This window comes from Canis lupus, chromosome 27 (assembly GCF_003254725.2).
Source record: "Canis lupus dingo isolate Sandy chromosome 27, ASM325472v2, whole genome shotgun sequence".
Taxonomy (NCBI): domain Eukaryota; kingdom Metazoa; phylum Chordata; class Mammalia; order Carnivora; family Canidae; genus Canis; species Canis lupus.
Window position 1 is genome coordinate 20,968,757 of NC_064269.1, and position 27,327 is coordinate 20,996,083.

Consider the following 27,327-nt stretch of genomic DNA (forward strand, 5'->3'; position numbering starts at 1 on the left):
TGAATGTGGAGCATGGGGCTCAGTAGAATGGGCTCATTCTCCAGGTTCCCTCCATTTGCATACATATTTTATTGGGTCTTCAAAGAAGCAGCTCATGAAGAGCCACGCAAGAACGTGTGTGTATGTGTGTGTGTGTGTGTGTGAGAGAGAGAGAGAGAGAGAAGAGAGAAGAGAGTGAGAGAGGAAAAGAGTGAGAGCCAGTGATTATGTTTTGTGTTCACTTAGAATGAATGGGGCGAGATGTTTCATATTTAATCCCACTCTGTGTTTCTCCATGGTTAGGTACTGTTGAGTTATTCAAAAGGAATTTAATGCTCGGTCTCTGAATTTGATGGAGTTGGGTAATAAGTTGGGGAGATAAGCTTCTGTGTATAAAATAAAGAACAACAATAAACCGTTTATAATTATTATTGGGTGGTAAGTATTATACAGGTCTGAGGAGGGTTTTTTTCTGAGGTGATTTAGTCAGGAAGTCTTGGAAGAATGAGATTTACATTTTAGAATTGAATTTTGATTACATTAGCATTTATTGAATATCCACCATGGCAGTCTCTGTTTTTGGTAATGGGACTAACATTTGAATTCTGAGTGAAGAAACACTTAGGTGTGCTTTTCTTTGTATAGTTTAGGTAGAGCCACTTAAATGCCTTTTTATAATTGTGTTCCACGTAACAGCATTATGACTATCACATTATTCTTTTTTTCCTCCTCTTTTTTAAAATAAACATTTCTTAATTTTGCTTGGTTAAATTGTGATTTTCCTATAGACTTCTCCACCTTCTCTAAGTGAGAATTTTATTAAGGAGTTTCTTCTTCCTTGAGCCCTGGGAAGGCGTTCAAGGGTACTTCTTCAAACAGCGTGAGTCAACTCTCTCTGGTAGCAATTGTTCTAACGAGCAGATAGTTCAACTTTGCAGTTTGGGTTATCGAAAAATAATCCTGTACCATTTCCCGGATTGTTAGTGTACCCAGAATTTATGCCTCAAATAAACTTTTATGTCTGTGGAGCGGAGGGCTGCTTTCGTCTTTTGCCTGGATTCAGTCACACTGAGTGGGAACATCACAATGTGTAACCCTTAGAAGTGCAATCAAAACTGTGCATCAGTTGAACCAGCTCATATTTAGTGAAGTCACATCTGCTTTGTGTCTGTGTTTGTTCAAGGATAAAAGGAAAGAAGCACCAGGGCTCCTTTATGTTCTCATGTTTTCATCTAGCAGGCAAGGAGCACGGGAGGTCTGTTGTTCGTCATTCCTGGATAAGATCAAAGCCCGCCTGTTCTGGCAAAGCCGTTGCTAATCTGCAGGCAGAGTAGGCCTCTATGACCCTTGAGAACGTTTATAATGCTGCTACCTGGGAAATATCTCTTACTTTTGCAAAACATTTTATCTGAAAAAGTTGCACCTGCCATCATTTGCCTAATTTTAATGGAGAACTTGTCCTGACAATCTAGAAATGATCTAACATTTTACCTGCAAAATTACTTTTCTCCATACTCACATTTTCCCCTTAAAAATCATAGTAACCGCTTTCTTAATAAGGCCAAGTAGATGGTAAGACACTCAAGAAAGAGCACGTTTCCTTTTGCTTTATTGTTTTACTTTTGGGGCACATCATGAATAGGATTCAGTAAATTGCTGGCCCTGTGTCAAAATAATTCATATTTATGACAAAATATATAGATTGTACCTAAAGTTGTGGGATTTTATTCGATATCCCAGAGTTGATGTAATTAATATCATCCATTTCTTTTACTCAGTTATTCATATGTGTGTTCATCCACTTAGGAAACATCTTCTGAGCACCAACTAAGTGCCAGGCATCCATCAGGGGATGCTATGCTATGTAGAAAACTAAAGCAAGGTAGCAGCGTGGCCGGAAAGGGGTGTTTTTGCAGTGCCAGGACAGGCCTCACTGATATTTGAGCAGAGACCTAAGTAGGAGACAGAATCAAAGCTACAAAAAACTTGGGGAAAAGGCAAAGGCAGAGGAATCATCCAGGTTAGAGGCCCTGAGGTAGAGGTGTCCTGCATAAGTGCCAGTAACAGCACGCAGGTGGGGTGGCTGGGGTGAGCTAGCGGGTGGCTTGAGGGTAGCAGATGAAGTCAAAAAGGTTATTGAGGGTGTCGGGGGCAGAGGGCCATTGTTGGGCTTTGAGCAGAAGCTGACTGGCCCTGGCTTGTGTGTTAATAGGCTTACTTCCCCACCAGGCAGAGAGTTAACAGGCAGGAAGGCAGGGGTTGGAAACAGGGAGACTGGTTAGGAGGATTTTGTCATAGCCAGGGGAGAAATTATGGCAATTTATTTTTATTATTATTATTTTTTTTTGCAATTTAAATTAGGTTGATGAGTCACTAAGAAATTAGATTCTAGATATATTTGAAAGGTAGGTCTTACAGGGATATGATTATTTTGGACTTGAGGTATAAGAGGTGGGATGCGTACTAAGCTGTCTCTCAAGTTTATAATCAAAGCGATTATAACCATTATGCCATATTCACCATTATGCCTGTGTGGTTTATGTAGTTGCATGTAGGAGTAGTTCGTCCTTTTTCATTACTTTTTTAGGATTTCATTCTATGAACATAACGCAACTTATCCATTCTCTGATTGGTCATTTGAGTTGTTTACAGTTTGGGAGCCTTTGATGAATAATACTGCTGTGAACATTCTTTATGTGTCTGTTGGTGGCGGACACATAAAAGCAGTCATTTCCCTTGGGTAGATACACAGAAGTGGAGTTGCTATGTTGTTCTTTTTCTGACTTTCCACATCATTCTGGCATGCTTGTTTACATTGGTGCTGGGCACTCCCTTGGCTTCTTGGGACCTGCTCTAGGAGTTCTCCCCTGCCTGGGCACACATTTGGGACTGACTTTTCTTTCTTTCTTTTTTTCCTGTTCTCTCTAAAACGTCTTGTAACAATCCTCATTCTTTATGCATTTTTTCTTCTGTTGGTACACAAAGCAGAGTTTAGCTCCTGCCTGTCTCCAACTCACTAGGTACAGTCACCAGCATGGGAGCCCAAGATAATTTACAATGGCACCTTTTCTAAAAGTAGTGGCTGCTATAGGTTTTTGAGGGGCCTAGATCCCTTCCTCTCAGACTGTGATAAAAATTATTGGTTCTCTGATAGAAAATGGCTCAGTTAAGCATCTGACTCTTGATCTCAGCTCACGTCTTGATCTCAGGGTTGTGAATTCAAGCTCCATGTTGGGTTCCACACTGGGGTGGAGCCTATGTTTAACAAAAAAGAGAGAGAGAAAATGCACCTGTGAACACACAGTTTTTCTTACACATTTGGGAGGATCTGTGGACCTCCAGGAATCCCACCAAACTGTGAATTCATGGTTCTTAGACTAAGAACCATCTTCTCTATTTTGTAATGCCCTAAAAATGGATCAGTCTTCTTCAGTCTACCCTCTTTAAGATCTTCCACTCTGAGCCATCACTGTTAACAGATGTGGACATACAAAGGACCATAGGTGCATAGATAGAAGGCTAATACAGAGAAACTGACCTGCTGGCAAAAGGGGTAAGAATTACTAGCACTTAGAAAAGTCATTGTAATTATTGTGGAATCCACATTCTGTTCAGTTCTGCAAGCATTTGAGAACTTCTCTAATTGTATCCTTCACCACTCTTGTTAAACTGTATAACTAGAGATTAAAAGAAAGAAATTACAGTTCAACTGGACCCTCCCAGACCGAGAAGGCCTCGCCTTGGCCTCAGGGACAGCTGGCATGCGATTGGGATGTGTGCACCTCCTGTTCCCTCCCTCACCAGGAACCTGCCCCTCCTGAGCCTGGGTGTGTTTCCTGTCTCATATTTTCTTAGTAGGTGAATAACTGGGTGCTGCTCCATCACAGAGGTCATTGGAAAATAATGGGAAAGGACTAAATGAAGCACACAATTAAATAGTTCATAATCAATTAGATCTTTTTCCTTGGAAAATGAATTTTTTAAAAAAATTTATTGGCTTGAAATATTTACAAAAGTCATAGAAAATACAGAGTGAAGAGCCCTTCTCTGTAATGCTCATTTCCATTCTGCAAGAATAGCTGTTTTTCATAGTTTATCATCCCAGAGTTTTTATCAAGCGTATGAAAGCATGGTATAGATTTGTTTGTTTTTCCTGGGCTGGGATCACATTACAGACTTGTGCCACCTGTGTCTTCCACTTTTCACGGTAGCACAGATATGCTTTTGTGCATGTGCTGTGTTTGTGCTGGCTCACCTTCCTCTTATCTTGTCCTTCTTTTTAAATGTGCCTATTTTCCTTTACTTGTTTTTAGAGTAATGAGCTGGTACCCTGACCTTCAAAGATGGCCAAAAAGTATTTTTTTATACCTATGAACTCTTGGATTTTAATACATTTTGATGTGTGTTAGTCCAATTCAGTCATTAATCTGGATGCTTAGTCTCATCTTATTCAATGTGAACCTTTTAAAGTGTTGTTGATGTGAGTCAGTGCTATGAGTTGAATTTCTCACTTCCACATATGGCAAGGTGTTCTAACCTATTCTTTTACCCAAATTAAAATTAAATTTTGGAATAAGGCTCAATTTTATTTTGTGCTGTATTTAGGAAAATTTGTCTCACAGGGTTTAACCAGATCTACCAGCTGCACCCCTGGGTGTGCCTTATCAGTCAATCACCAAATATTTTTGAAGGCTGCCATGTGCAGGGAAACCAGGTAAATCTTGTTATGTAGCAAACAAGTCACCCCAGTCTTCTTGCTCCCACAACAAACAAACTACAACCTAAACAATGAAAACGAGTCCTCATTATGTTGTTAAAGTTTATCTTTTAATATTTTGGGGAAACCACTGATCCATAGAAAGGTAAGCAATTGCAGGCCATATACAAATAGAGTAATTTATTTTTTTCAGTTTTATTGTATAATAATTTGCATACAATAAAATCCACTCATTTTAAGTATAGTTCAATGAGTTTTGGTAATTGGTACAGTTGTACAACCAACACTACAATCACACTTTCGTGACCCCAAAAATTATCTTCTCTTTGTAGTCATTCCTTGTCCTCACCCCATTTCCAGCCAACCACTCATCTTTTGAATGCTATAGTTTTGCCTTTTCTAGAATTTCCTATAAATGGCATCACATAATATGTAGTTTTTTGTGTCTAGCTTCTTTTACTTAGTAAGATATTCTTAAGACTCATCCATGCTATTGCATGTATCAGTAGTTCAATCTTTTTTTTTTTTTTTTTCTGAGTAGTATTTCATTGTTCAGATGTACTATCACATTAAGAGCTGGGTTCCCCTTCCCCTTTTGGGCTATTATGGATAATGTTGATATGAACATTGCATACAAGGCTTTGTGTGGACATATGTTTTAATTCTCCTGAATAGATACTTTGAAATGAGATTGATGGATCCTATATATATATTTAATCAATATATATATATGATTAAAAAAACATTATTTAGAGAGAGAGTGCAAGCTAGAGGAGGGGCAGAGGGAGAGGGGGAAAGAATCTCAAGCAGACTCTGTGCTGAGCTCAGAGCTGATGCAAACTCTCTTTTACAACCCTAAGATCATGACCTGAGCCAAAACCAAGAGCCTGATGCTCAACTGACTGAGCCACCCAGGTGCCTTGGGATTGCTAGATCATATATGAAGTATATGTTTAACTTTTCAAGAAATTACCAGCATATTTTTCAAAGTCTTTGAACCACTTTGCATTCATACCATGATTGAGAATATGATTACATGTATATATCATATATGAGGGTTCCAGTTGCTCCACATCCTTGCCAACATGTGGTATTGTCATTGTTTTTAATTATAGTGTCTCTTGCAGGTATGTAGTAGTATGTAATCAGAGTTTTGATTTGCATTTCTCTGATGAGCAAAGATGTTGAGCATCTTTACATGTGCTTGTTGGTCTTCCATATATTTTTCCTTTGTGGTGTCTGTTCATATCTCATTGGGTTGTATGTGTTCTTTATTGAGTTGTAAGAGTAATTTCTATATTCCAGATCCAAGTCCTTTTAGATATATGTATATGTTTGCTTTTGCAACTTAATTTAAGTTCAATTTTGGTAAGAAAATACCTCATTCATGTACATTTTTATTTGAAATATAAAACATAATCTTATCCAAGCAAAATCTAATAAATTTTAAGTACAATTTTATAATCATGTAAAGGAGAGAAGGAAAGAACAAGAGGAATCAAGAGAAAGTTCAGAGAAAGATATAAAGAAAATATTGGGGAAAGAGCAAAATAAGAGAGAGTAAAAGGAAGAACATGATTAAGAAAAAAGAACTAGATAAAACAAAAAAGAGAAATGGAATGAGTGCGACTCAGAGAAACAGGAAGAGAACAGCACACACATTTGAAGTTAAGGGGGAAAAGGAAGAAATAGATATGAAAGGAGAAGACAAAAAAATGTAGGAAGAAGAAAATGCCACAACTGTTTCTTCTAGTTCCCTTGTCCTGTTTCCTGCAGTTGCTACTCTGATACTTCATCTCTCCATATTTGACTTCTCATGTCCAGCCTGCTTCCTTGAAGTCTCACTTTTCCTTCCATTTCCCAATTCTTCAATATTTTACTATTCCAACTTTCAGACATGCAAAATAGCTAGGCTATGTGTGTCCTTTCCATCTTCAGAGTATAAAACCATAGACTCTGGTTGTATAAGCTTCTGCTTCTTGATTTCAGCTCAAGTCATGATCAGGGTCATGGGATTGAGCCCTGTTTCAGGCTCTGCACTCAGCACAGAGTCTGCTTGAGTTTCCGTCTCCCTTTCCCTCTGTCCTTCTCCTGTTTTTTTTTCCTCTCTCAAATAAATAAATAAAATCTTAAAAAAAAAAAAGAAAAGCACAGATTCTGAACTTAAGGTGCTTGGGTTTGAATCGTATCTCTGCCACTTGCTAGCTCTGTGACTCTGGGAGAACCTAACCTTTGAGCTGCAGTTTCACTATCTGCAAAATGGCAAGGGTGGTGCTACCTGTCTCAAGTTTTTTTATCAATATTAAAGAATGTGGGCAGCCTGGGTGGCTTGGCAGTTTAGCGCTGCCTTTAGCCCAGGGCCTGATCCTGGAAACCCGGGATCGAATCCCACATTGGGCTCCCTGCATGGAGCCTGCTTCTCCCTCTGCCTGTGTCTCTGCCTCTCTCTCCATGTCTCTCATGAATAAATAAATAAAATCTTAAAGATTAAAAAATGTATGTGAAGCTCTTATCATAGTGCTTGGTATGTGTGTAGTGCTTGGTTACTGATGTTAGCTGCTAGTGGGGTGTGTGTGTGGCATGTGTGTGTGTTGAGGGAGGAGGTGTTTCTTGGTTATTATTCCCTTTACCTTTGGTTCTTTGTTCATCTTCTTGCAATCTGGGAGTATCTTACTAAACTAAGATATTTATGTGACAGAATGTTACAGGCATCATGCTTCCGGAACTCCAAGGTATAAACACAACTGTATTTGTTCATCTGGAATGTAAAGTTGGAAGTAATAATAATGAATATTTATGTATTGCTGTAACTTGGAGCATTTTAACCTAGGACTGACAGATATTTAGTAGATTCACAGAGTCCAGGGCTGGTATTTCCTGGTCTCTGTAATAGGGAGATGCCAAACCAAACCAAACCATGGTGTGATAAATACAGCTGAGGAAGGTGAGAGGTTTGAGCATTTATCAGTAAATAAACTCTACCCTTTTGTGCTGATCACCTCTGCCACAATTGCCATCATTTTTTTTTTTTTCACAATTGCCATCATTAAACAGAAGGTAGTATTTGGAAAGGGCTCCTTCCAATGCAAGATCCCCTCTGGAGCACTTCTCATCTACCTCTGCCTGAACGTTATTATAAAAGTTTACTTTGCCTGTGATTAATCTGTATTTTTTTTTATTAATCTGTATTTTTTTGGACTTTTCCAATTGCTAGCAAGATTTTCTTTATACATACAATTTTGCTTTGATCCTGGATCAATATGGAGTAAAAGGTCTTCCTTCTTTTATGTGTTGGGGCACCTGGGTGGCTCCCAGGTAGACTATCAGTTATATAAAGTGAGATAATGCCTACTGTCTCCATTTTCTCTGTTAGACAACATTTCCTAGTTCCTACTATCGTTCCTCAAAGAACATGACTTCTATATTTTGCTTGCTTTCCCGTTTGCCTAACTTTGGATACAGGTTATTTGTTACACATTTTAACTTGCTCTATAATTGGGCCTAACATTCTGTCTACGTATAATTGAGCCCTATGATCTGGATGTATTCCTATTTCCTCTGGTTGTGGTCCCATTCTTCTGTTCGTGAGCCTAAAATGACTGCATCAGCTCTCAACTGTCATATCAACAGTATTCATTTATTACATTTGGGGTGATCATATACTTTATCATCTAAGCCAGGACACTGAGAGTGAAAGGGGACACAGTTAATAATTAGGCTCAGGTAACAGGCATAAACCAGAGTTGTCTTGGACAGGGATATATAGTCTCTGTAACTATTTTTAACTTGAATTCAAGCCTAAGGTCTAGGTATTTCTTTCTTTCTTTCTTTTTTTTTTTTAAAGACTTGTTGCTAATAGTGCTTTGGTTTCCCTCTATCATGTACCCAAACAGTTGAAGTTTTTTGAACATAAATGCAGAACTTTCTATTTAGGCTTGTTTAAAATTTAATTGTGTTAACGTTTGCCCTGTAGAGATGATAAAATCTAGATTTTTATCTGTCAAATTAGCTATTGCCTCCCAATCTGCGTCATCTGAAAATCTGATAAACAACTTTCCTGTATGTCCTTCCCAGTCATTGGTAATGAGAATGGTGCCTTCTCCACACCTGTACCACCAATTCCCCTCAACCTCGAGGAGCCAGGAAGCTCCAGGGTTCATATGAGAACTAAGAACTCAGTTGTTCTCTTCTAAGGTATTTGCATTTTAACATGAGACAAGGAGACTGTTAAACCTTTCCTAGCAGAGCTGAGAGAAGAGATTCTAATGATTACTTCTCCGGTATCTCAGCAGGAGTTTCCTTCTGCAGATTCTGAGCCTTTTCTATATACCAGATAATAGGAGCTGAGTGTAGAGTTACATGCAAACATGTTAACTAATACAAGATACCATCTGATAGGTGCTCCGGTAAAGGTCAGGGTTAACCAGAGTGGTGGTAAAGTGGAGGAATACAGTTTTAATTGTCTAAAAACAGCATCTTCCTGTTCCGTTGTAAATGCCTATATAAAAATTTGATGTGGCAATTAATAAAAATATAGTTTTTGTGGATTTCCAAAGTTATTCATAGAGCAAAAAAATTCTTTTTGTTATTTCCTCTCCTCTTGACCACAGAATTTCTTCCTGTCTCTTTCTCTCTCTACCTATTTTATCTTATCTATTATAAATACACTATATATCTGTATGTGTAGATATTATACATTTGTACTAACTTGTATAATATGTATACATTTAATTTGTATTTATATAATACATATAGACATAAATATATTTGTATATATATATACATTTTATATACAAATGTATTATATTTAGTTCCATTAACTATTAGTTCCATTAACCTAGCTGGTGCTCATATATAGTCCTTTAGAATAGTGACTTTCAAACACTTTTTAATGCAACTGTCAGTAAGAAATACATTTTACATTGTAATCCAGTGCGTGTGTAAGCATACGCACACACACACACATCAGAAACAAGTTTCTTGAAAGAGTACTTGTTACTTGTGTCTTCTATTTACCTTCCCTCCCCTTCCACCCCTCCCCTCACCTGCCTTTCACTCCATTCATAAATGGCTGATTGAAACCATATAAATTAATTTCAAACCTGGTTTGCACAATTAAAATTTGTAAAACACTTGTAAACTTATGTATTTTTTAAAGATGTGTTTATTTATTTGAGATAGAGAGAGAGCAGGGGGAGGGGCAGAGGGAGAGGGAGAGAGAGAACTTCAAGCAGACTTCCCACTGAGTGTGGCGCCTCATGCTGGGTTTGATCGCTCCATCTGAGATCATGACCTGAGCTGAAATTGAGAGCTGGTTGCTTAACTGACTGAGCCACCCAGGTGCCCAACTCTTGTAAGCTTATTGTCCATTGAATCCTAAATTGTCTATAGAGATAGATACCTTAATTATGATTGTAATCACTAGAAAGCTAGTCTCTCATGGGCATAAATCATCAAAGATAATGATGATTAGGACTCCATGATATTTTTTGTTCATATGGATACATTGCTGCCTGCAAAAGATGTAGTACAATGAACTGATTTTATTTTAGGTTTTTCATATGAAAATAGCTAATTTAACACCTAGACGATGAACAGCAAGCAATTCTTCAATCTAAATATTTCTATTATGTAACTATAACTTGGCATAAAATAGCCTGTTACACCTAAAAAGTTTTTTTTTTTTTTTTTAGGCCAGGAGTTATTATTGCCATGCTAAAATTGATTTAAACAGGTGAATCTATCTCTATATAGTTAATTCTGTTCAACAATTGAACAGTTCAATTGTTCAGCTGTTTGAAAATTGTTACTTTCTAAGTAGAAGGTATGAGGCTGTAAAATTCACTGCTCAAGTGTTTCTAGCCTGCAACTTTGCTATTTCTCTTAAGTCAGAGTTGCAGATACTTGGATAGTCTCTTTTAAATTTTTCAGTCCTTGCAGAAGTTTAGCATTCCTTGGAGTATGAAACCAGGGAAAGCTAGACTACCATCTTGTATGTTTTAATTTGAGAAATACAGAGTGCTTTCTATTAAATTGTGGTGGTCTTTGGAGACATTGATGTGGATTAAGTCTAAAAACTAATTTTGAGACTTTAGGATGGATCTGTAATACATGGCAGTTTCTCTTTCTTCATTCGTAAAACTAATGCTGATCTTAAAAGGTTTTGGAATTAAATAAGGGAAGGTATGTGATAACCTCTGATATATAGGAGACACCATAGCAATATATTATACACATAAATAAAACTACAAGTAAACATATAAAACTACTGTATATGTATATATAAAACATATTGTATATGTATCTATATATCTATATACACATTTATGTATATATAAATTCCCTTTTTTCATACCTAATATTTGTGTAGTTGGGTTCAGAAACTTGGATTTAGGTTTCTGAATCAGTCCTTTTGACTCTTGATTATCGGTGTCAATATGACACTTTGAGAATGGGATAATTGATTGAAAAATTATACATTATGATTTCCTGATAGAAATTCCATTTATGAATAGTATAATAGTTTGCTTAATGCTCAAATTTCAACCTTGATTAGAATGAAAATTAACATTGATGCATTGGAATTTTATTTTTCTCCCCAAACCAAATGAAGCAAAATAAAAGTTTCATTTGTTTTTGAATATTTACTTAATGTATGAATTAGGTGATTAATGTTCTTGAGACAAAGATATGTAACGTTCTTATTGATGTTTTAAAACAGTTATTTAGAGACATATGCCTATATGGCATATTTCCTATGAAAAACCATTCATTAGTTTCTTTTGAGGTATTATAACTGTTGTAGATATATATATACACGCATATATATCTCTTTATAATATTTCTCTAGAAGCTGTATTACATTGCAAGACTATGGCAGCATGGAAACGAGGCACATCTCACTCTCTGAACAATGTTTTTTTCCACTGCATATACTTGCTAAATACATTAATAACTGCTTTACTAAATGCTTTAACAAATCAATCTTTAATTGGCTAAAATCACATCTATTGTGAGGAAGTATTCTTCGGATTTGGTAATAAAAATGGAATTTTTTGAGGAGTTTCTACTTCTCAACCAGAGATGAGCTGGAGATGTCAGATGAATGCGGTCTTCAAATATTTAGGGCTATTGTGTAGAAGTCAGATTAGATTTGTTCTAATTGACCTCAAGGTACACATGTAAAAATTTGCCTCTGTGTGACAAACCTGCTCCCAGATGGTATCATCACATGGAGACAGAACATTTAGTTGGATTCAGAGTATCTCAGTTCAAATTCCAGCTCAATTCCTTACCAACTTTGTGGTCTTAAGAAAAATCTCCATTTCCTTCTCTAGGATAGGGGCAAAATAATCCTAATTAACTCTCAAGGTCTCAAATGATCTTTACTATCAATGTGTAGTACTCTTGATAGTTTACAAAGTGTTCCATGGGAGTAAACTGAAATGAACAAACCAAATGTGGTCTTAATGTCCCCTACACCGAAAAGCCAGTCACACAAGCATTCTGTGTGTGGTTGAACTTGTTCATATTTATAATTTATTTTGATCTAGAGGTTCTATCATGAATGACCTAGGCAACTCACTCTGAGTTTTACTTCTTTATTTCAGGTTAGATTTTATCTGAAGCCCCTTGGAGTTCTAAAATTTTAGCAGTCTACAAGTGTGTAACTACAAAAGGCTATTTCCCTCTTTCTTCAGTACTGAAATAGCTGATTTTTGCCTCGAGGAAGTTATCTTGCATCTTCATGGTTGCCCATCCATGATAAACTATTTATTTATTTATTTATTTATTTATTTATTTATTTATTTAATTTATTTATTTATTTATTTTCATGATAAACTGTAATGTTTGCTAATATCTGTAACAAACTTTCTTTGGCCTTTCTAACATTCTAGAGGACTCTTTCCCTCTTACATAGTGTCTCTACCCTTGCCTTGGGCTATGACTGAGGGAGGTTGATGTTTGGTTTGAAATTTCTATGCCTAAGCAAAACAAAACACGCTCCTTTTAAAAACACACTCTAAACATAAAGAGTTTTATACAAACACTGTATTTCAAGGTGCTTTCTTAGAGAAACTGAAAGACAAAGGAGAGCTTCAGTTATGTTTTCGGTTAATGAATGTGTACCTGTCTTCTGGCCAACTCTGAATTCTAATTACTGGTGTCCAATGGCTTTTTGTGTGCCTGTCCCTTACCCTAGGGAGAGTTTTCTTACTACTTTCCATTTTATCATTGGGAAGGTCCCATAATATTCATTGAATTCTGCTGCATCCTGTTTATATCATAAAGAGAAAAATGAAAGCTCCAGATGTCCTCCCTCCCCACCTTTCTCCACGTGGAAATAATAAAGCCCTTTGGCAACTGTGTTCCCTGTAATCAGTATGAAGTAATTTTACAAGGTACCATGAAAGAGCCATTTGTTGAATGCCCGCTTTGTGACAGGCATTTGCTGATGGTTTAATATATCTTATGTCATTTAAATCTTACAACATCTTTAGGAGGGAAGAGAAATGAAACAGAAAGTTTTCTTTCCACCATTACCAAAGGAAGTGGCTGGCCATTACATAATTTAAACTTTACATCTAGTAGCCCCAAATGGAGTCCTATAGACAGTTTCTGGGTATGTAGAAACTGCTTTAGATGCAAATATTTAGTACGGATACAAAGCAAAACATTTCAAAACTATTTAGATAGATGTTGTTAAGTGGAGGTTTAGACTGGTTTCCTGCCACATTTACATGGAATCATGTGGAAAGGTAATTCTCTGGGATCCACATTATGTGCTCCATACCGTTTGACTGGCTTTCGTATTTCTTTTTTCCACCCAGCCAAAAAATGCTACTGATTCTTTCAGTTTAAAGTGAACCCTTCTGGGAGGCTTAATTTTCTTCCAGAGTTGTAAAAAAAAAAAAAAAAAAAGTTGTAATTTTAAGGTGTTGTTCTTATAATATTGCCTGATTGAATATATCATGTTTTGTAGGATTGCTAACATATCCTGAACTTCTGTAATTCTGCAAAGTTATTGGTGTGAGGTCTCCAGGTTAAGCTTTTTAAAATTTTTTTAACTCAAAACTCCCTTTTATTTGTGCTTTTAGGGTTTGCTCTATGAGGCGAAACTTTCCTTTTTAAAAATTATTCTTTGAGTCTTGAAATGCTGAGAACATTGTTACCTAATTAACAAATGACACTGAGCTGTTTTCTGATTGGAAAGCCTTTTTCTTATATACCTTTCCATTTAGAGAATGAGCGGACCAAGAAATACTAGAGGGCAGGGTGAGGAGGGCAGATGAAAGAAGATAGCTAGGAGAGAGCAGGATTCCCACTCATGGAGGTTTGTCAAAGGCTCTACCTGCACTACTATTAGGGATTGTGTCTGTGTATTTTAAAGGCAACAGAGATCGCCTTCTCTGCTTACTGCCATGCTGTTTCAGGGAATTCGAGAATTTCATGCAAAAATACACTGTGCCATCTTAAACCACAGATATGAACATCTAGTTGTGAACTGAGCATTTTTGGTTTGTGTGCAGATTTAACCTAAGAACTCTGCTCCTTGTTGCTCTTTGCTGGGAGCTCTGTCAAGGTTTGGTCATCTAAATCTTAGTAAAGCAATTGCTGAATGAATGAATGAAGATAATAATATCTTACGTTTATAATAGGGCTTTAAAGTTCACAGAGTACTTTCACACAGATTTTCTTTCTGCAAATCTCAGCAGTCCCGTGAATGAGGTGTGGCAGGTATTATTAACACTTTTATTATGCAATAAATTTAGAATCAGACAAAACATGTGACTAACCCAAGACCAGTAGATTTTTTTTTTATGTTTTCTAAAAGAGGAAGAGGGAATTAAACACACAAACACCCATCACCATTGCCACCATCAACAAGAAAAGCATTTTTACAGACATCTGTGTATGCCCCACATTCTTTCCCATCAACCAAAATAGTCCCGTGATACTAGTTCCCACACAGAACGGATGGGTTATTTATTTACTGTAGTACGAAATGAGATGTGGCCTATGGGAGGCTGCTGAGGATGACGGTAGAACCAGGGCCCTGGAAACGGAAAGGCTTTTGAAATTGGAGGCTTTGCATCTCAGACATGGTGGATGGAAGCTTGTTCCTCTGGTCTTCACTTTCTGTCCTTCTCACATCTCCTCACCCCACGTCTCATAGGTTTTTAAGCCTGTTGGTTCTGCTGCTTTCTTTGAAATCTATGGCTTTCCCCGAACTACCGCACAGCCCACATGAGCTGCCCTATCTCTCAGCAAGCACACCTAACAGGGGGCTTCCTGCTGGTCTCCTTGTCTCTTGTTCACCTCGTCTTTCACACATCTTTAACAGTTTAAAACCCTTTAAGAGTTCCTTTTCCAGTGAATAAAGTCAAATGACTCCCAATCTAGCACATAGTACTCTACAGACCCGACTTGCTACCCACTCTATTCTCATTTCACAGCCTTGGCAATAGTTTCCCGTACAGTTAGCAGGTCCTTTAGTACTTTCCTTCTCTGCTTTTGTACCCACCATTGGGTCTCTCTGGTATGCCGCTCCCCTCCATGTATTTGAGCCCCCTTGTCAATGTGCTGAATTAATGTTGGTTCTTTCAGACTTGGCTTGTGTCTTCTCCTTTGGGAGGACTGTTCTGACTTCCCCTGGTGAAGTTGGCCACATGCATCTTTGTATCCCATAGTACTTTCTCGAGAGTCCCAGCGTGAAAGCTCCAACACATGGTAGATGCTCGTCTCATTCCCTAGACTGTGAACTTTCTGGGGAGAGAACCTAATTCTTTGTACCTAGCAGCACAACCAGACCAGTAAACATGGTTTGGCTGGATGTTTGGCCTCACTTCACAATAACCTCAGCCACAACAGTTGGGATCATGACACACACAGTCTGCTTGCTAGCTACACAAAGATACCACTAATTAGGAGTGGTACCAGGGTAAGCTAGAATTTAGCAAAAATATTTTTTCCCTTAAAGGACCATTTCCCAATCAACTTAGTTAGGATTCTGAAGTAATGGAAATGGACACATTTTTCTCTTTTCATGCATGAATGAAGTCAGAAGTATAGGCTGCAGATTATGGGGTTCAGTTCCACTTGAATATGGATTTGTGTTTTTGTTACACTAAAACAATGTAGAATTCAGTTGTTGGCCTAATACAGGACAGTCAGAATAGTCTGCTGCATTACACTGGGAGCATTCTTTTGGTGGTAACTGTGAACAGCCTCTATATTGGTGCTTGAAAAAAATTTGCATATTCTCTTTGTAGTTACTAATATGTAGGAAATAATTTCTAGGGTTTATAAAATGTGTTGTCAAGGGAAACAGTTTTCAGGCCTAGTTATTTGGTTTTCACACACACGTGCCAAGTAGTGATACCTGTATCATACTATAATTGTGATGGTCTCTCGGCCTACTTTTAGCAGATAGAAGGTGTCTGTTTCCTGCTATGTATAAAATTTTTACTCATCCACATCAGCAACTTTTATTTATTTATTTCTTTTCACATCAGTAACTTTTATTTTTTTATTTTTTTATTTTTTTATTTTTTAAAATTTATTTATTCATGACAGACACAGAGAGGGAGAGAGAGAGGCAGAGACACAGGCAGAGGGAGAAGCAGGCTCCATGCAGGGAGCCTGACATGGGACTTGATCCTGGGTCTCCAGGATCCGGCCCTGAGCTGAAGGCAGCGCTAAACCGCTGAGCCACCTGGGCTGCCCCCACATCAGTAACTTTTAAAACGGAAATTAACAGTTTTCTGTAGCCTATGTGTAGATGGAGGAAGAGAACAATCAGAATTTGTGTTTGTAATTACAAGCTATAGGAAAAGTCATTATTTCTTGTTTTTAAAAATTTCTTTTAAAATTTACAGTTATATGTCTTGATAATTCATGCCATTAGAACCATAAGAGAGAGAGAGAAAAAAAAAGAACCATAGGAGATATTTGAAAAGAGATCAAGGCCATCATTTAATCTTATAATTATTTTTAATAAGGTTTTGTTTATTTATTAGAGAGAGAGCAAGCTTGAGTGGGGGGAGGTGCAGAGGGAGAGGGAGAAGCAGACTCCTCACTGAGCAGGGAGCCAGACAGGGGCTCAATTCCAGGACCCTGAGATCATGATGTGAGCTAAAGACAGATGCTTAACCGACCCAGATCCAGCCACCCAGGCACCCCAATTTTATAATTATTTTAAAGAGACTATATTGAGTATGCATATAATGTAGTCACGAATGTAGTGAAATTGACTGAATTTTATTATATTGCATTATATTTTAAAGACTATTTGGGAGATGGAGCATGAGTGGGGTCAGGGGTCAAGGGGGAAGCAAACTCCCCACTGAGCAGGGGGCCCAATGTGGGGCTCTATCCCAGGACCCTGGAATCATGACCTGAGCTGAAGGTAGACAGAGCCACCTGGATGCCACCTGAATTTTATTTTGTGATACATGTTTAAAAAATGAGAATGGGGTAGCTGGGTGGCTCAGTGGTTTATCGCCGCCTTCGGCCCAGGGCCTGATCCTGGAGACCCGGGATCGAGTCCCACGTCGGGCTCCCTGCATGGAGCCTGCCTCTCTCTCTCATTGTGTGTCTCATGAATAAATAAATAAAATCTTAAAAAAAATGAGAATGACCCTAATATTAACACATCAACCAAAAATAAAGTAAATTTATCATATTAAATTAATACTTTCTTATGAAAAAAAATGAAGATGTTTGGATTTTCTGCATTACTACTCGTTTGAATATTGGGAGTTGATCTTTATTCTGGATTGTAGTTCATTTCACGAACATACAAAATCATTCAGCATATGGAAGGACTATTTAGTCAAATTTCCAATCTCCTCATTGAAAAGAAAAAATGTATTTAGCTTTTGACTTAGAGATATCATTACCTACCCATCTGAATATTTAGTACAGGTATGTGGAAACTTGGGGAATGGATGACTGAAATGTGATTTATTTATTTGTTTGTAAAAAGATTTACTTATTTATTTGAGAGAGGAAGAGAGAGAGATAGTTCAAGTGAGTGTGAACAAGGAGAGGGTCAAAGGTGGAGGGAGAGAGTGAATCTCAAGCTGAGCATGGAGCCTGATGCAGGTCTTGATCTCAAGATCCGGAGATCATGACCTGAGCTGAAATCAAGAGTCAGACACTCTACCTACTGAGCTACTGAGGCACTCCTGAAATGTAATTGTGATTGATTGTTTCTACTATTTGCATCACTTTGGCCGTCAAAGACATACCATGAATAAATAATTGTGCAAGGTAGGATGGTGCAAGTCACTAATCTCATTCTATTCACTTTCTAAGACCAGGTACCTCATTGTAATTAAGAAGTACCTTATGTGTAATGATTGCGTTCACTTGGTTTTTTTAATAAATTACACTAGCTATGATAGCCTCTCAAAAACCTAACCTAATGAAGAAGAAGGTATTTTAACAGTCTAAATAATTATTTGGAAAGGATGTTATGGGGGAGTTTGAGTTGACTGGGAGATACTTTCTACTCAGGGATTGTAAGATTCCAGTGCTAGGCTATAAGGAAAATCTAAGAAATGCTGGTTGCCTTAGTTACAGTGTTTTTGTTTGTTGCTTTGTCATAGACTGCCTCTTTAAGGTGTGCCCTATGAACCGATATTCTGCCCAGAAACAATATTGGAAAGCTAAGCAAGCCAAACAGGGGAATCACACAGAGGCAGCCTTGCTGAAGAAATTACAGGTAAGGGCCAGGCTTCCATTCGTCTGGCTGAGGCTAGCCCAAGAACAGCAATAACAAACCATCTATTTTGTATCTTGGTGATTTCACTCAATGCACAGAAACTTAGAGTAGATGCAGCAACCCATTGAAAGTGGAAGGGACTTTGAAGTTATAGGGTGTGACCGCTCATTTCCTGGCATGTAGCTCATACATTCCTGCTGCTAATTTTTAGGGTGTGCCAGACTAATTCAAGATTCACATAAAACTGGAAACAATTCAGAATCTCTGAGGAATAGCAAATCCAGTTATATTTTACTTGGCATAGTACTTAATTTTTTTCCTGAAAAACTAGAAAAAAAATTGAAAGTCTGTTGCTTCTGGTCTGGATTGAAATTTGGTAGAACTGAAATTCTGTGTTATTAAAATTCCTGCTACTTTCAGAATCGAAACTTTTGAGTCTTTTGAAATTCACCCACTATATTTATATTGTTTGGTTTATCTAACAATATTCCTTCTGAAACTAATTTTGTAAGACCAAAGAGCCTAGTACTTCTCTGAAACTTTTAACATAAAAACATCCCAAGATATTTTTTGTCACATTTCAGCATCAAATTGACATAATAATCATACTATATTAATCATTTATTTAATTGTTGGTCGCCGTGCCCCCAGCCCCAAGGGTAAAGCAACCAGCCTATTTTGTTCATGGTTATAGTCTTCGTTCCTAAAATAACCTTGTTTGTTAATTATTGCATTCTGTTTACTATGTTTCCATGCTGAATATTTGATAATCATTTTACAGCATGCTGCAGAACTGGAACAAAAACAAAATGAATCAGAGAATAAGAAACTGTTGGGAGAAATTGTGAAATACAGCAATGTCATACAAGTAAGTCTATTTACTTTCTCTTAAACAAGGTGAATATTTTATGGGTAATTTGCATTTGCATAGCAATGTCACGCTGCATTAAAATTTGGGGATACAATAGTTTGTTCTTTGATGCCAATTATGAATATTTTCAGTTGATGTTCAGCACAGTATTCTGTATGTTTGTGACTAGCCTGATGTCTATACATAAGAAAGTGAGCTTATCTAGATGTATGTGCAGGTTATTACATCAAAAGGAGGAAGATGGGGAAACATAATTTCTAAAGTTCTACAGTAAAATCCTTCTTTAGAATTAATGGGACTACTATGTAACATATGAAGCTTTATTTCTTCATTTTGTAGAGAGAGGAAAGTTTTTATATTGTACTTTTAGATGGAAATCGTCCTTGAGTTGTTATTAAAAGATTTATTGCAACAAGTGTGCACAATGATTTATCTCAGCTGCATTCCTCTTTTGTGCTTCACTTAGATCTTTCAGCTTTTTACTTGATTATTTGTTAATATATGCCCCACCCTGTTCCAAAAAGAATGTAAGGCATTTTCAAAACTACATACCACATAAGATAAAATAGAAATAAATAAGGCAACTGGGTCAAAGGGAAAAGGTTGGTTAAATGAATAAAGTGAAGTTGGGAGGAAGCGTGTTTATAAAATCCATGTCTCAAAGTCTGGTCAGCTTTACCTGGACGCCTTTTTATTGCTCACCGTGCTTTAAGGGAAACATAGTGTGTTATAGCACTCACTTAGGATGTCCTTAACATAGAACAAAGTCAAAGGTCGAAGCACGAAGTTTCCCAGGAAGACCAGAAAACTATTCCTCCAATGAGCTCTCATAAAGAGGACACTGTTTGATAGAGTAAATAAAAGTCTTCACAACTTCCTTACAGTAAACACTACAATGAGGTATTTCTTAGATATGTTTTAAAAAATAATATTGCCTCTTGTTTTGTTATTGGCCAATGATAAAATGCCAGTGCACATGACCGTCAGGGCAGCCCTCTCCTGGGACAAGATGAAAGAGAGCCTGGATCTACAGTAACCCAAATGTAGGACTTAATCTAATAATAGCTGATATGATACCTGTGGCATGGGTGGGTTGCATGTCTCTTGAGTAATCCTCCATAAATAGAATTTTTCTTAACCAAGTTTTGATTAATATTAAATGCCAACAAGTAGAACTTATGTTTCTTGTCAAGAACCTGATGCGCAAATGTTTGCATAGTCATTTACGGGCTGAGCCACGTGCTCTAACAAGTTAGATTCCAAAGGAGTGAGGTTGGGCCATGAGGGTTTCATTGGTTCATGAGATAGTTTCTTTATTATATTGAGGATATTAAAATGACCATTCTGTTTTGACATGGTTGTCATAATAGGAAGGAAAGGTTATTTGTGTTTCAGCTTTTCTACTCAGTAGAATAAGGTCTTGGAAAGGTTTTGTCCATGGTGTCCACAAAGTCTGGGAAATGATACTTCTGTGCTCATCTGACAAAAGAATAGAATCAGTGTCCTCCTGCAGGGATTTTGTGGAATGCAAAGCCTCCCTCTTCACAGAGGAAGTGGTAGGCTGTCATGGCAAGGATAGTTAATGCTACTAAGTGGTTCGGTGCATTATTTTAGTTTCCTGGTTATTTTTTGGTATATTCCATTTTTGTGTCTGTGCAAGAATGGAGAAAATGTGATTTGGGGGCATTTCCTGGTCTTCTTTGGGAAGCCTGATTTTATCCTATTATTTATCAGTAGATGAAAATTTTCAGAGGTGTCCTCTGGTTTGATTTCTCCATGTGCCCACGTCATTGTAGGGTAGAGGTGAGAAACCCAAAGAAAGTCAGCTTGGAAAGATGGTGAGAAGTTTGAATAGAGCTCCTTTGTTTAACCTGCACCCCAAGCAGTATTATATGGGTACAAATATACATATAAACATATACATGTAATTAACGGAGGACATCAAAGAATAAAGGCGGTAATGTCTTTTTCCCACAGCTGCTGCATATAAAAAGCAACAAGTATCTGACTGTCAACAAGAGATTACCTGCTTTGCTGGAGAAGAATGCTATGCGTGTGTCCCTGGATGCTGCAGGAAATGAAGGGTCTTGGTTTTATATTCATCCCTTTTGGAAGCTGAGAAGCGAGGGTGACAATGTATGTAAAAATAAAATTGAGAGAAATGGTGTGTTCCTCAAGACAGTAATTCATAATAAGTAAGAAAATCCAGATAGCACAATGAAAGGACATGTAGTTTTCAATCAACACATTTTTATGGTAATCTCTTTAAAAGGCTAAAACTATTTATTAATAGTGTAAATTGTGCTTGGGAATCAGAAAAAGACAAATTTCAGATTAATTAAAAAATCCTCTTCCAGCTGGAATTCATGTGAAAGAATTTAAGTAATGTTAACATTGGCCCAGGCTTTTAAAGGAGAGGTAGAGTTTGCTTCCTTTCCTAATCAGAAGGGAGCATGATTGTAAGGAGAAAGCTATGCTTAGGAAATATTGTTTATCCCTTTGATTTAGTAGAGTAACAGTGAATTATGATAATATTTCATATACTGGCTCTATGGTATATTGATGTCTAAAGTATGAGGAACTATATAGATGGGCACTTGCTTGTTGATGACAGCATTTAAGATATGTTTTGGAATACATTTTTGTTGTATCATGTAAATTTTAGTAGTTGCTGAAGTATTTTCTGCTAGCTGATAGAGTAGAGAAAATAAAAATTATGTGAAATGATTCAATAGGATCAATTGTTGGATATTTTTGTTTGTAATAATGTAGTAAGTGACCATTCCTAGTACATGAGAAATGCTCAATAAATGCTGAATAACTTCCATAAAAAGAACATCTCACAAATATTGGGCCAGGTGATCAAGAAAAATAGTTGAGATTAAAAAAAATTAACATCATAAATTCAAAGCAATATAAAAATATAATGCTTCTGACAGTTTTCTCAGTACTTTGATTACATTTTAAAGATGTTTTGGATATTTCTTATGCTAGAAATGTCCTCTTTTATAGTGAATCTATTTTTTCAGCAAATTTTGAAATACAAATTCAATTCCACAGGATGCAAGCTTCATGGTTTAATTTGGTTAATAAATCCTCCTTAGGTAAGGTTTGGGAGATGCATGGCATGCAGGAACGTAATGCACTTTAAGTCTTGTGTCGGATTCCTTAAAAAAAATAAAGTCCTACTTGTTTATTTTTTGGCATCAAGTGATGTGTGCTGTGAGCATGACATATATGTTAATTTTGGTAGGTAGTTCATTACAATCAACTCTCAATTTTTTAGGGACTGATTATGTCCTTCAGGAACAACCTGTGTCTTTTGGTTCCTTTCTAGTAATGTTTCCCACAGAGTTGTGTCCCCGCCTGTAGGTGGTCAATGAAAATCAAGCTTCAAAACCAGCAAAACCTGAGCTCAAGCTCTGAGGGAATATGAGGAAATGATTGGACAAATTAGGGCCTTTAGATTAGCTGTGGATTTTATTAATTCATTATATTTATTTATTCATTTTGTCTATTCCTTTCCCTGCTCCCAGAGGCCTTTATAGGATCAACTGAGAGTTGAATGTAATGAACTATTTCAAATAATTAGTTGTACTGGGGTGGGGGAAACTTCTCGTCCAAACACTCCATCTTGGTCAAGTGGACAATGTAATTGTTCAGTGCAATATAGAAATCCTCCTCTGTCGATGTGCTCTATAAAGCATGGCTAAAACAACCTTCCACATGGCTTTTTTGCTGGAACAGCTTACTGTTTTTGCTCACCACTATGTAGCTGTTGTATGTGATTGAGGTTGCTGCAAAAACATAAGCATACCCACAGCCCTCTCTTTGCCACAGAAATAATTGTATTGTAATGCTCATTTTCTTCCCTAGGAATAGGTAGCATTCTTTAGCAATAGATTTCATTCTAGGATTCGAAAATGTATTTTATTGAAGGCAGTTGGAAATACTGTCACATCATAACAAGTGATTTAATTACCACTGATTTTCTTTAAAAGCATATTAAGCTAGGAAGAGGAAATTGTAAGGTTCAAAGGGTTTTTAAAATTATAGTTTACTATTTAGGAATTAGTATGTTGTGATTCAGATTCTAAGTATTCAGTAAGATGTTCGGTGACTGAAATGAAATGTGAAAATGAGACTGATGATATTTTGGGGAGTAAAATGCTCATATTCTCAAAAATCAGTGGTTTCTACCATTAAAGGATGGTGTTCTATCTTATAGAATTGTCAGTTAGTTCTTGGGGAAAAATAGATTCATGAATGCTTCAACTTTTCAGCTATAAAGAAGCTCTGGCTTGTTGTTGAAAAGTTAGAAAGTCCTTGGGGGATAGCAGAGTACATAAATATTTCATTTTCATTTATTTTCCCATGATTGAATGGTTAATTTTTCATTTTCAGCTTTGATCTAAGAAAATATTAGTTCTTTACCTTAATGGTAGATTTTAAAAAGGAGAAAAGCCCAGATAATTCTTTCAGTCAAGAGAAAAATTAAACTCTTAGGGAAAGAGCCTCTTCAAATAGCAAGTAGATTTTGCTATTTTGCAAAACTAGATCTCTTGGAATTCTAGCAAAGGCAGGACTAGATCCCTGGTGTTTTGGTTTTTACTGCAGTGTTCTTTTTACCATGCCAGGTATCACTTCAAAAAAAGGGTAGCTGCCAGTAGCATTATATTGCTCTTTATTTTCAATAAAATCTCAGCTTAAATTTTTATGGCTGTTGGATAGAATCAACAGAAGTGCTTTTGGAATTGGAATTTTTAAAAGATGCTGTGTACTAGGGTGAGTGTGACATGGCAAAAGATGATGGCACCTTCAAGTTCCTTATTAAATACACAGCTTCTCAGAAGGCATGAGACCACATCAGTGGGTCAGCCCCATGCTACATTCTTCAGAGTGTACTATCAAATTCCATATTTACCAGGTTATCGAATTAGGTGTAAATTCCCCAAGAACAGGGACTATTTATCACACTTTTGTATTCTTTTTGGCACCTCTTATTGTTTTGTTTATTTCTTTTGATTAGCCTCTTGTCCATTTCATTGCAAGTTTTTTTCACCCTTGTCAAGAACAAAAAACGGAGGACTTGGAAGTTAGTGAATTAATGTTAGATTCTCTTTGTGAATACTATTCTTACGAACCCTTGGTATTTAGAACATTTTGGTTATATGGCTGGTCTTTAAAAATATACAGTATAAAGGGATGCCTGGGTGGCTCAGCGGTTGAGCATCTGCCTTTGGCTCAGGGCGTGATCCCAGAGTTCCGGGACCGAGTCCCGCATCAGGCTCCCTGCATGGAGCCTGCTTCTCCCTCTGCCTATGTCTCCGCCTCTCTCTCTGTGTATCTCTTATGAATAAATAAATAAAATATTAAAAAAAAGAAAAAAATTATACAGTATAAGACTTTCTGGGCAGTGTTTTGAAATAAATATAACACATGGTTCAACCCAAAGCTTACAGAAAACTATAGAAAGTTAGTAAGACTTAGATCAGTGGATATAGGTGCAAACAAAAATATTCTTTTAATTGGAAGAACATAGCTAAAATACATAGCTAAAATACATCATTATATTTAGCAGCTTATTGGCTAATATTTATATGATGCAGATGAGAATGACCAATCCAATTGGTAAACCAAATCCAATTGTTCTTTTAGAAATTGGAGGATCAGATGCAGCACTGGCAGGATGTGTATTAAGTCCCAGTATTCGTAGTATGGATGACTACCTAGACTTCTGTCTGGCTCTGAGACTTGGAGCTGCCTTGGTGTCATGTACGATAACAAGTGTGTGTGTTTGTGTTTTGGAAGAGGATGTTGGAAATAGGTTTATGCCATGTTGACTTTTATATGTTTTTGTTGATATTTAATTTTTAAAAATACCAATTTTGGTTGAAAGAAAATAATATAAAAATGTGTCACTTAATGTCTCTTATCCTTTTTTCCATCTCCCTCTTTTTTGTCCCCTGTATCACAGTAAACCTCTGGGCAGATTTCTTATGCATGTACTCTTACTCCCTCCTTTCCTTTTTTACACAAAGAGAGCCTGGCTCTGCCCCCTCACCCTCTCACTTAACATCGTTTCTTGATGATATTCCATTATCTGTACATAGAGAACTTCTGTGATGGCTTTTGTGAGTCACAGTACCAGGACCTGACTGATGATGGAGTTGAAAGGCGGGTGATGAATAGAGACCAGTCCTGTGAGCAGTAGAAGCTACTTCTGCAATCCTAAGAACAACTTCCCTTTGCCCAAGTAGTGAGCTTGAGGCTTCTTTATCATCGTTTGTGACAATAGTACTATGTGTAAATGTAGACTCCCTTGTATAATCCATAAAAGCTTCATTTCTATTGGAAATATGAAATTATGTTCCAGAAAGTCTTGGTCTAGGTTAAGATCCAGGGAGGAGAAGTTTTGTTTATTCTTTTTTTCTGAGTCCTAATTTGTTTTTCAATTATCTGTCAAACTAATGTACTCTAATAACCCTGAAAGAAATATGCAAAGAGAAGGCATTGGTTTTCATTTCTGAGGTGGTGAGCAATTCTGGATGAGAATTGAGAGTGTAGGTCCTATAGTAACGTACTTTTAAAAAAAATTATTTATTTATTTGAGAGAGAGGGAGTGTGAAGAAGAGCAGAAGGAGATGGACAAGCAGGCTTTGTGCTCAGCAAGGAGCCTGATGTAGGGCTTAATCCTAGGACTTGAGATCATGACCTGAGCTGATATTAAAACTCAGAGGCTTAACCCACTGAGTCACCTAGGTGGCCCATACAGTAGTAAGTCTTCTAATGGAATGTAACAAGAGAAACATTAGTAACTCTAAAATTAAACTGCTCATTATTACCATTACAAAAGCATAACGTCATTTCCCACAATTTGAATTATGAATAGAAATTCTTGAAGATAAATTGGACATTGTTAATGATAACATAAACGAAAAAACATCTTAGACTTACTTCTCCAGAGTATTTCTCCCAAAACCAATTAAAAGTTTTTTATATATATTTTATTATTTTTTTTTCATTGATCTCTACTCCCCTGAGGTCAAAAGTTACATGCTCTACCGACTGAGCCAGCCAGGCACCTCCTAATTAAAAAAATTTTTTTCTTAATTTAAAACTAAACACCAAGTGTAAAAAGCAATATAGTTTTGCATGTTTAAGATAAGAGTGAATCAGATGCTTAAGGACCAAACAATGAACATATTTCTACCGGGTCATCCTAATTGTGTACTTCCTGAATCCAGATGAAATTGGAATGTTTAATATATTTCTGAGATTATGAGAAAGATAAAATTTAATAGATTTGTTTTTAATCCCATAGATAATAAAATGTATAATATCTTCTGCTTGCATTTGAAGTAGTTCTAATATTTAGGCAGATTGATTGTGGCAGATGCATTTGCTCTATCTGCTTTGTTAATGGCATAAGACCCAGTGTGGAGGGGTAACTATTTATTGATATTAAAAAGCGTTATTACTGAAATGGGAGACTAATAAGAAAAGGATCTACACTAGCTTTATGAATCCAGGCTGATGGGCACTGTGGAACATGATTACATGATCATTTATCGGAAAATATTTTACTCAAACAGAAAAAGAATTGAACTAAGATTTGTGTGGAAGACAGATCAGGTGTTAGGTCAATAACAAGACGTCCCTGCAGTTATTTTTAGCTTCAAATATAGCACCACAGATTTGTTCAGTGTCTCAGTTGCAACTTATTTCTGGTTCTAGATCGTTGTGGGTGATAAAGTTGTTTTGATGCCTGTGAATGCAGGACAGCCACTACATGCCAGCAACATAGAGCTTCTCGATAATCCAGGGTGTAAAGAGGTAAGTTCAGGAGGAAAGAAAATGAATTTATTTTTATCATGGGAGGAAAAATGTCATATAGCTCCATTCATTGTTTTCATGAATGTAATTATGCTAATTAATATTCCTAAGATCTGTGTAGATAATGATTATGATTTTTGGATGGTATTTGTGTTGGAAGTACATACCTCATTGTCCAGAGTTATCTTTTTTTTT

General features: G+C 36.8%; 1 protein-coding gene across 3 annotated transcripts in view; it reads left to right on the forward strand.

The window, feature by feature from the left end:
- Positions 1 to 27,327, forward strand: part of ITPR2 (inositol 1,4,5-trisphosphate receptor type 2) — a 472,019-nt gene that overhangs the window by 71,419 nt on the left and 373,273 nt on the right. For all 3 annotated transcript variants that reach the window (XM_025455430.3, XM_025455431.3, XM_049102671.1), the window contains 4 exons: positions 18,310 to 18,425; positions 19,207 to 19,293; positions 21,274 to 21,432; positions 27,034 to 27,132. In XM_025455430.3, coding sequence (XP_025311215.1) covers positions 18,310 to 18,425; positions 19,207 to 19,293; positions 21,274 to 21,432; positions 27,034 to 27,132 — 461 coding nt within the window. The remainder of the gene's footprint in view (positions 1 to 18,309; positions 18,426 to 19,206; positions 19,294 to 21,273; positions 21,433 to 27,033; positions 27,133 to 27,327) is intronic.